General features: G+C 35.4%; 1 protein-coding gene across 1 annotated transcript; it reads left to right on the plus strand.

Moving 5' to 3' along the window:
* The first annotated feature begins 1,056 nt into the window (after positions 1-1,056).
* LOC145783040 (uncharacterized) lies at positions 1,057-11,014 on the plus strand. The gene is made up of 4 exons (XM_082594808.1): positions 1,057-1,237; positions 1,821-1,988; positions 4,952-5,071; positions 5,553-11,014. The coding sequence occupies exons 1-4, from the start codon at positions 1,195-1,197 to the stop codon at positions 5,618-5,620; spliced, it is 399 nt and encodes a 132-aa protein (XP_082450934.1). The 5' UTR covers positions 1,057-1,194; the 3' UTR covers positions 5,621-11,014.
* Positions 11,015-11,234: the final 220 nt, after the last annotated feature.

Genomic DNA, 11,234 nt, shown 5'->3' on the forward strand with positions numbered 1-11,234 from the left:
ATTTGGAATCATATGCAAACATTCAATCTACATAAAAAATCAAACTTCTCGATATGCATGTTTTCGTGAACTTTGTGCATCCCTAACTTTGTAAGAGAATGTAGGCCTAACTTGTTTGACTTGTGTAGCCTATACATTCAATGAAGCAAAATTTCAAAATAAAGATTATAAAACGCAACTCAGTAGCCTAAGAATGACACTGTAGACTAAAACAAAAACACGTTCAAACTTTCTGTAATACAGTAGCCTACTGCCTGGCCAATCATTGTAGGTAATGTAAAGCAGGAGACTGCTTGACACCATGCTTCAGCCTAAACCTTAAAGCTAGACAACAACAAGGGCTGTTTTGGTAAATCTGTTTTTCAGAACAGGCAATCATTTCTATCCTCTTAATTCAGTCATAGTCATGACTAATCAAATCTGAACTTATCTTGGAATTTGGGTGATAAGCTTTTGGTTCAAAATTAAAGTTACGTTTTAAATAATAGGCTACACACCGGATCCGGTATCTATACAAAGATAACAAGATTTAGATCCAGTCCGGATCCGTTGAAAAACAGTAAGATCCGGTCCGGATCCTGTTCACCTCTGATGAAATTGGCACAATTAAATTCCTTGCCTTGTTCTGCCGGTTTGGTTAATATAATGCATCCCTAATGTAATGTGATCAAACGAGCTAAGTGAGAAAGAAAATTTAGCACAATTCGAGAAAATTGAGCATACATGCTATTTTTCGATAGATCCGCCACTGCTGAGGCAAAAAATACAAATTAATTCGAATAACTCCAATCAAAGCCAAAATGCTTCAACTAAGAATGATGTACCGTAGTACCGTAAATGAGAATCATAATAATTTTTATGTCTTCAAAAATATATAGCTACTGTTTTAACAGAAAAATTTTACAAAGTTTGCATTTATCCAAAAAAATTATTCTCTGAACAATCGAAAATCTAAACAAAATCGAAAATTTGTTTGAAATTCTTTAGATAGGGAATTTACCTCATGGCGATTATTTTCTTTGTGACGTCAATCGTCTGTAAGACGTTTGTTTTTCCTTGAACTTCTTTGTTCATTTCAGTAAACAACAAATACTGTTAGAATACTGTTTTTACCACTAAAAAGTTGGTAAACAGCTTTATTTTCTTCATAAATCTTTGTGAAATCAGTGACTACACAGCGTTCGAGTTGCAACAATGAGAGTTGTTTTAGCTTTTATACTGGTTGTTCTTTTGCTTGGTAAGTTTTAAGTCTATTCTTTACTGTTTAGGTAACTTGCTGTTCAGGTAATTTGTATTGCTTTTTTAAGCCTACTTTGAATGTAAACTGCCAATGTGGTTTACCTCAATATAATCGTTTTTGGCTAGCCTATATAAAATTATATTCGGTACCGGTAGCCTATAAAGCTAAAAGCAGAAGTTGTGCCTTGCCTGACATGTTGTGCCTTGACTGTCTGTGATACATCCAATTTGCGGTAATATATGGGAAGATGGAAAAAAGAAAAAATATTGGCACATTGGCATCATATTTCATTTAACCAGCCCCTGTCGGCTACATAGCTGAGTGGTGAAAGCCATGGTGCGCCAGTTCGACATCACTCAAGAGCAGTACGGTAGCTTAACTGTGTTTTTAGCAGGACAATTAAACTTTAAAGGCATGTCTGAAGGTAGATATGAAGATTGGCTTCCTTGCCTTCTTGTCCACTTAATCTAAATCTTCAACCACTAGGTGTAAGCCTGGGTATAACAAAAAAACAGCCCCTAACAAGCTCATTAACATGGCTAGGCTACCTTGTTTAATCTCAGTTTGTGTTTATCCAAAGGTTGTATTGAAGGAAGACCAAAAAAATCCCGTGGAAAATGTGCGAGACGCCAAAAGTTTTCTGGCTGTAAGTTACGTCCAAAGACTAATCACTGTTCTTGTGGAAGAGCAAGGAAGTGTAGCAACCCTTTTCCTTACAAAACCAGAAAAGAATGTAAAAAAGTCACAAGTAAGTTTTCTTTTAATAGTAAATACAGTACATAACAGAAGTGAGTTTAGAATGGATTGGTTAATTGTATATTTCAAAATGAAATGATCCATGTTGCAACACAGCAAAAAAGTTTAAAAAAATTATCATTAGAACAGGAATATATAAATAAAACAAAAAAATAAACAAAATCAACATCATCATAAAATATTTTTTATTATATTTGATGTTTCAAATCGAAATATTAACTCAAACCATTATCCTTTATCAAATACTGATAGTTAATTTCTATATAACCCTATTATAAAATGTACCTAACATAAGCAATGATGTGGTCAAAATAAAAAAACAATTAAATTTGTTTGGTTTTGCCGAAAACGTTTGAATTTATTTTGTTTGTTTTTTCTATTGTTTCAATCGTGTTATTTAATCCCATCAATGTGTTATTTAGTGTTTGTCTAGTCCTGTAGAATTAATTTTCTATGAACAGTTAGTTGGACAACTGAGTGTGTCCATCTTTTAGCTAGGCTACTCTTGTCTTTCAATTCTTATGAACTTTTTAGACTGTAGGAATAGCAACAACAATGTGAATCGATAGTTGTACCAGCCACCAACTTCTAGGCATACGCGCCGACTTCCGGGGGGCGGCGCCCCCCGTGAATTTATGATTGAGGGGCAACAAAAATCGCAAATACAAATGGTGTTTCAAAGATAAAATACTATACGAAAGAGATTTTGATCATTTAATCGGACTTAAAGAATGCCGAAAGCGAAAAACAGCCTACGTTGCTCTCGCCCGCAAAACAGCAGCTGATCGCATGGCTTTCTCTGGAACGTGAATTACTACTGAGATGCGCACGGCATGCACGCTCACAGTCACACACTGCTTATCTTCCCGCGCGTGAGGAGCAACTTCAAAGTCAAAACGCGTGGTAGCGAAAAAGCAAATGCGAGGTTGCATGTTTAGTCTTATTTCACGAGTTATCCAAACGTCCGTTGGATTTTTGGTGACTTCAAATATGAAATCGATTTTAGTAAACTTTATCGAGTTGAAACATAGACACAACGAACAATTACGTGAATACAGCTTAAAGAAAAAATGCATGTTTCAAAACTGTCATCCGTGTTTTGCTTCAATAAACACTGTATTGATGTAAATATTGTGAAAATATATACATCTCATTCATTGCCATACACTCATCAATATACACTCCTGTGCTACCGTGTAGTAGCCTATAGTGCTCGAGTATAGGTCGAACCCCTACTTTTGAGCTGAAAATCAGTGATATTTCCTTCTCCAGTGTATAAGTCGAATAGCTTCCGACACTACCATTCGATGGTTCATCTAAGTATTGGCATTAACATACTTGGAGGACATTTCAAAGTAGATCTTAGAGTAACTTATGCTGCTGGAATAGTCACGTAACTATTCAGGGCAATATCAAGTAAACCAGCTAAATTAGACACGCTATTTTCAACGAGGTCTTCCCGCTGTAAGATCAATTATAATTTAACAAAACGCATTTTTTTGTTCACAATGTGTGAGAATTAAATCGAAAACCGATAAAAGAAAAGGTGTTTTATGGTCTTGGTCGCAGATATTGCCTGCATTAACGTCGTCTCTTACCGCTATTATCCCCTAGCCAACCTGACATTGTTTTATGCGGTCGCTAAGGTTAGACATCGACTTCAACGATCATGGAATGTTACGTAATAAGAACAATTACTGTATATCCTACACGCAATAATAAAAAAATTGATTTTTTCAAACAGCTCTTTCTGCTGTTTTGTCTCGTGAGCTTTGCATATATTGCTCAATGCTCAACAAGTGCATAAAGTTTAGAATTGACAAGAAATCATTGAATATGAAAATTAAGTTTGAATCACTGCCAATACAGGTATTCAAAACTTTTACTTCGGCCTTTTACTCCGTAATCTACGTCGGCAATGATTTTTCTGCAGCAAAGATGCGTTCATTTTGTAAACTGCAGAGCTGGAGACAACAGCTTGTCCCGTGTATAAGTTGAACCAACCTGTCTTTGAGACTAACTTATTAAGACTTTCGATAAAAAACAAAAGAGAAAACACTTCGCCGTTGTTAACGCTTTGAAGGTAAGTAATTAGCAAAACGAGGTAATAAAACTGATAGCGGGTTTCCACTCTGCTTGAGATTATGATTTTTTTGCGTTTTATTTCGATAGCTTTACTGTCTTGATCGTTATTCACTTGCACAAAAAGGAAATGAATCGGCTTGTTTTCCAACTGTTCCAATTATGAGCTAACAATATCAAAATTTTTGCGACTAGGCATACTGCATGCGTAAAAGTAAAACTAATCGTTTCAAGCAGCGATTCTAATAAATTCGGTTTGCGATCTAGGTGTCAATATAAACAGGACAGTAAGCTTAATCAAAGGCTATTTTAATTGAGTAAAATAGCGTTCTCGTTATGACGTCATCACCTTTCTCGCCCCCCAAGGTTTTTTGAAAAGTTGGCGCCTATGCTTCTAGGACTAGGTGGTATATATAGCGTGTGACTAGATTTGCATATATCGTTGAGGTAAAACCAAACTGGGTTATGTCCACTTTTAGTTTTATTGCAGTGTCTCGGTTTTTGAGCGTAGTTTTTTCCAGCACTCCAGGTTTGCAAAACAAGGTTGTAAGTATTGTGGCACTGGTTGGTTTGATCCATTTGAGATATCAAAAACATTCAAACAATTTTTTGCGGTTATCTCAGTTTGATGATTTTGGACATAACTCCATTTGGTTTTACCCCAACGATATAAGGTGGTCTGCAGTAACTTGATTATACTGCACATTTTTGTTTGGTTTGCGTTTTCGTATCGCCAAAAGGCTCAGTTTGTTATTGTTTTAAACAAGTGTTTCCAGTTATTCCAAAACTGCTTTCACATAATTATGTACCTGTAATTTCTGCAATGTGATTGTTTTGCTGCTTCTGATGTTTTATTACATATTTTATCTACAGGGAATGTTTGTAAAAAAGCACAGCCATGCCAGCATGGTGGAGTGTGTGCGGTTTTGAAGAAAAATACTTACAGTTGTCAGTGTAGTGGAACAGGCTATCATGGAAGCAATTGTGAAATCGGTATGTTGTGACCTGTAAGGTTTGCTTGTATATTTATTTATTACAAAACTAGACATACTGTTAACAAGTTGTCATGAGACAAGTTTAAAAAATGTGGCGCTGTTACAAGTTTTATGTCTAAAAGTTTCATTTGGTATAATAATCCAATACTAAGCTTCACTACTCTTTTATGAAGACTGAGAGTTAAAATTTATATCAAAATTTATTTCTTTAAATGTTGAAGACAACAGTGTCATGAAAAAATTCTAAACTCAATGTGGCATAGGTGTATGCAAAAGTAGTATAGTAAGTCAATTTGATAGCAACTCGACCATAAAAATAACTTTTCACTCTTTTATGCATTGAATGTGATTTAGTCATCTGACTCACTTTGCTAAAAAAATAGAACTGCAATGGAATTTAATGGCTGATACCAGTGTCATAAGGAACTACCATAAACACAAAAATCACAACTTTACAAATTATCTTATTTCTATTTCAGTATGTCCTACCCACAATCCACTCAGCTCACAGATCTGGAAATATCCAACTGAGTGCATCAGCATTTAACTAATGATTAGATGACGTCTTCTCTTCCTTTTGCAAATATTCTTTTCCTTCCTTAGAAGCATGCTTAGCGTTGCATACGTGCCTGTACCAGTGCTGTAGCAGACTCTTTCTTGATGTGTGGTTAACAAAGTGATTAAAATTGAAGCTTCGCAGTGCTATAGTAACTTACTCATAAAGTTGTTTTAAAGTGGAGAAAATTATTACAAAAACGCCACTAAAAGCTCAGTTGAATCTCATAGTGATCACCGTGTGCAAATAAATGTCTCTTGGAAAGACAATCCTTGGTATTGAAAACCTGGTTTTCTTTTCCAAGTTCCACCATGGTTTTACAAAAATCCTTGCTGATATTTATCAATCGTTTCTAAGTTGTTTTTAATTAGTACTTGCAAACAGTGACAACACAGAGAAAAGAACGTTGCTATTAAACACTGGGCTTTTAATCTGGTTGCACCTGCTCCCGGTATGCAGGCATTTCACTTTGCCCAGCGTTGAAAATGTTTTGTTTTTTTTACTTAACATTATACAAGAATAGTGCGAACTATTGTAGTACCTCATTAGGATGCTTCCACGATCTGGCGGACTGGCAATTGTTCTTCTAATAGGGATAGGGGGGCAGAAACGTATTTCACCAAACTATCAACTTTTCTAAATGATTTTAACGTTGAGTTCAAAAATTTAATCATGTAAGATAAAAACTTCTACATGCGTTCTTGCTTCACTACTTTCGCTTTAAAAAAATGCTCTCCTTTTCTTCTCTCGCTTTATACTTCTTAGTTCTAAGATTGCGCCTGTCAATGAAAGCTGACGTTTCGTATCTCGCAATCAACCAAAAAAGACTTCCTCGGATGTAATGTATAGCCTATTGAACCGTGCTTTGTGTTATTTGTTGCTGTAACTTTTGCTTTTGTTTGCTTAAGATCATGGTGCTTTGCAAGTTATTTTTTGTATTTTTAGCCTAAATTGAATCAAGGTTTCACTGATATCACACCTTCGTTAAAATTAGACCAGTTATGACTTGCATTTACAAGTTTTTGTGGAATTGAAATGTATTGCTTTTACACGATTATGATTCATTTTCTGTGACAACTAATGCACCGTATTTGTAACTCTTCTTTTCAGCATAGCCCGAGGCTGGACACGACTAAAGATCAATTCAGAATCAGACATTTTCGCGATTTAACGTTCATAAAGAGTAATTGAAAAAGTATATGTAATAAAACACTAATTACTTTAACCCTTTGCTTTTCAACGTTTTTTTGGAAGTTAACTGCTCAAGGGGGGGCCGTTTTTGGATAAAATTCAATCAGCTGTTACGTGTTATCCGCTGGTGCTATTTCAACAGAAGTTGCACTGGTGTGAAAAAAAATCATTTGTCTATAAGTTTGAAAAGTCATTATTTTAAAATTTTAAATGTTAAACTTGATATTTCAATTTTTGCAAAGGTACCCAAAAACGACAATTTTGATTTATCTTGCCGCTATTTAATTACCGTGCTAATCCGATTTCATGCAAAGTTCTAAATAACAAAGAGCTCGATCGAACGCACGAAGTGTGTGTGCGGTGTGCCGAATCATTGCATTGATAAAGATTTACTTACGACTTGCAAGCAAATCTTATTGTAAGCTACTCACTGATTCTAAAATAGTTACAATCAGAGTAATATTGTTACACGAATTTGAAAAAAAACAAAACTGCGTTTGTTGTCTTACATTTTTGTCCTAAACTAATGCATTCCCAAACTCATGGCCAGCTTCTAGTTTTAGGGAACCAAACTTCTCATAAGTAACAGCTTAGCCTGCTTGAATAGCTGTTTACATCTTCGTTTGTGTATTTTAGGTCTACAATTGAGTTCGTAGTATGAATATTTTTAGTAGAGAGAAGACAATTGAACATGTTGTTGAAATTATCTGAAATTTCTAAGTTCAAATTAGGTGCTTTTGAAATTGTGGATTTGTGTCAAGTCGCATCACAAATATCATGCAGGCCACATCATAAGTCATTTCGCTTACGAGTGTTTATAAACATGACTCATAAATTACATCCACAAACAATACAGCATTTACATCAACAAAGCTAAGTTCGAAGCTAAACTTTTTATTGAAGATTGTGTCAATCAATTTGAAAATACATTTTTAGTCCGCCAGCGTCGAAACAATGCAACAGCGAATTGATCAACATGCGTAAACAAAGGAAATGTGAAATACCCACAGTCAGCAAAGCTACATAAATTTAACGTTTACAAATGTTGAATCAATGTAAAAGGACTGGATTGCTGACTGGGTCGTCATTGTTTGAAACACAAAAAATACGCGTAAAGGCGACAACATCAGCAAGGCAGCGATTATGTTTCTGGCCAAAAAAAAATTAACTTTTGACTTCAAAGATAAAAATGATTATGACGAAGCTTCAAAGTTTGTCGTAAAAAATATTGCAGAGATACAATAAACATAATCATTTTGTGCCAGATTGTGAGAAGACTTCCTAGATTCTTTCCAAACATTTGCAGGATTGCAAATTATTTTCTATAACTTTGTATTGCCAAAAAATGGCTTCTTTGTTGAAACAACGTGGCTACAATCTATAAAAAATTCTTAGGCCTACTACATTGAAGTAATAAAATTTTTTTTTGTAATTTTGCTGATGACGTTTTACAATATTTGAGAAGTAAAAAATAATAATGATGAATTATTTTACAAAACCGTGGTTTGCAAGCTCTTCACAAAAAATTGTTGGGGGAAAATTTACCATTAGACGTAAAACGTTTGTAAAAGAAAATTGTCGGTTTACGTATTTATAATGTTTATTGCGTTGTTCGAATTATAAACTGCCTGTATTGTCTACCTTTGTGGTTGCCGGCCAGCTTAGAGCAGCATGCAAACTACGCGTTTATGGTATTTGCATCGTGTTATGATTCTCGAAAATTTCCCACAAGGTCTTTATTTTCATCGTGATATTTTTGTGCCTTTTCTGTCCGAAACTTGAAGTCATTGTGCAGCACAATCCACATCGGTTTTTAGACTCAGTTTTCATTGAAAATAATTTGTGTGGTGCATCATTTTTAGTAGTGTCTTCCCCTAAGCTGTTACACAAACGGCCCAGAACCAGGTTGATTATTATGTATCTTACAGCCGTTGAGTGCCCGTTATTGTATGTGTGGAATTATTACTGTAGATGTCTGACCACATTCATGACAAAGTCGAGAAAATTCTGCTTTCGGGTCCTTGCCGTTATCTACTGTATTTTTGTTGATAAGTTTAGGCAGCATTTTTCCAAGATAAATGAAGACATCGGTATTGTTCGTCACCTAGATTTAGTTTTCTCAGCAGCATTGTTTATTCATTCTTTGATCCACTAGTTTGTCCCACTTTTGGTATAATCGGATCGTTTATAAATGGCGGGTCTTCACAATAGCCGACCTCTTATACATTGGCGCAACGTATTCAGATGTTGAATCAATGATGAAAAAAGCTGATTTGTTGTTTGTCTGATGTGACGCCTAGCTTTATGCCTCTTCTACATTACAAAATATTTAGTAATGTAGATGAGGCATTATCATCTTTATTTTGCGCTCTTTGGAACAACACACAGTGCGCTGTGAAACAAAAATGCAGGACATAACAACAAGTAGGCAACATAAAGCAGGGAAGGGACATGTAGCCATCGAGTTAGCTGCTACGTGTAGCCTAAATGGAGCCTATCTCATAATTTTGAGTGTATCTCACAATTACTGTTTGGTGTTTGCAAAAACGCCATTTCTTCGGCCTCTCCCAAAAGCATTTGCGGTGATACATTTCCTCAATTGCAAGTTTTGTCAATGAGAGCATTTCCATAGAACGTTTATTTCGAAACCAGGTTTTCGTGCATTTACCCAAGAGAAGATTTCTTATTGTAACGTTTTTTATTCGTCAATGAATATTATCTGCTTGAAACAACTGTTTTGAATAGTTGGTGGCCTACATAGCCTACTATTTTGATCGTGGATTGCTATTCTTCTTTGTAGAGCTGATAACGCAAAAAACGTTTGCTATTATTGTTTCTAATTAACTGCTTTGTGATCACTGGCTTTTCTTTTGTGGCATAAGAAATAACGCGCTTTGTATTATTGAGGTCAAACCAAACAAAGGAAAACAAGAGGATGTTTCTCTCTGCTCGCGCATATCGATGCACGAAGCAATTATGAGCTTATGGCTTGTTATCGCAATGTAATCCATTTTACGCTTTGCTGGAAGTGAGCTAGAAATAGCAAAAATTCACCAAAATCTTGAATTTACAAGAAAACTACACAACTTTTAGCATCAAATTTAATATCATCAGATCCGCCTGGCAATTTTAGGAAAAGTCAAGAAAAACCAAGTGCATGGCGTTACTGTGCTTCAAATAATCAAAGGAAATATGAGGGGGGGGCCAAATCTGGCCTCCCCTTGAGGAGCAAAGTGTTAACCCTTAGAAGGTTGGGCTCTCTGGAGTCTTACTCAGTTTGGGGGGGGGCTGTCGATTCTTCTTATGCATTAAGAGTGATATCTCTGTTATTTTTTAAAGCACGGTTTCAAAACTTGGGATTCACTTTGTAAAATTATTCACGCTGAGCATATCCGAAAATTAAAACTATGTTAGTTTTAGAACTGCTCATATCCGTTGAAATGTTGAGGTGACTTATGACGTTTGGATTATTTGGTATTTTTTGGTAGAGTAATGAAAAACATGCATTGCAATGTTGTGATTAAATTTTTTTTACATAATCTCAATTTAAATCATTTGATTAACGAATCATTTGATTAACGAGGCCAAATTAATTACTTTCATCCAGCTGGTGGGAAAATTTTGATCAATAGAATATGAAATATTTCAGAGGATGTGCTGAGAAATGCCTTATATCTCTCAATTTATAACCTTTATTCGCTCAAAATTTCAGCTCAATAGAGGTGACTAAAAGTTAGGAAAAGTCAAGAAGTCTCATAGTCGCAGCCTCAGTGGTTTTAGAGATACAAGTGTTGATACAAAAAAGTTGAATTGACAGCCCCCCCCCAACCTTCAAAGGGTTAATATTAAAAATTAATTTTCAAACGTGAACATGAACATGAAGGCACACAGCTATCTAAATTAAGTAGGCTACTGTTAAAGTTTACTACCATTGTATATTTTGTACACTGCGGCTTGTTTTGTATTGTTTTTGAATTGTGCGGCTTAGCAACTATTTTATCTTTTTGTTTGTTTCACAAAACTATCTACCTGTCAACTCAATTGGTTACTCAGTAGTTTAACAATATCCTACTTGAGTGATCTTTCTCACTTAGCATGGCTTTGTATTTTGCGTACTGCTTTTTGTTTTCTGCGCCCTTGGTAAAGAATTGCTTCTTAATTACGCCAATACAACGTGCCTTTACAACACTTGAATTTCCTGAGGATGCTTATTCATGCATGTCGACATCGAGTAGTTAGTCGTTTCTTGACCAGTTTGGCTTCAGACAAATTCTGTGAATGTCACGTATCTGTCAACAGGATCGTGTTAACCCGTGCACGGACATTTTGCCGAAAAGACATTTTGCCGAAAGGACTAAGGTTGTGAACGATAGACTAAAACACACTGGAGAATATCAATACATATATCACAAAA

Source organism: Aplidium turbinatum, chromosome 14 (assembly GCF_918807975.1).
Source record: "Aplidium turbinatum chromosome 14, kaAplTurb1.1, whole genome shotgun sequence".
Lineage (NCBI taxonomy): Eukaryota > Metazoa > Chordata > Ascidiacea > Aplousobranchia > Polyclinidae > Aplidium > Aplidium turbinatum.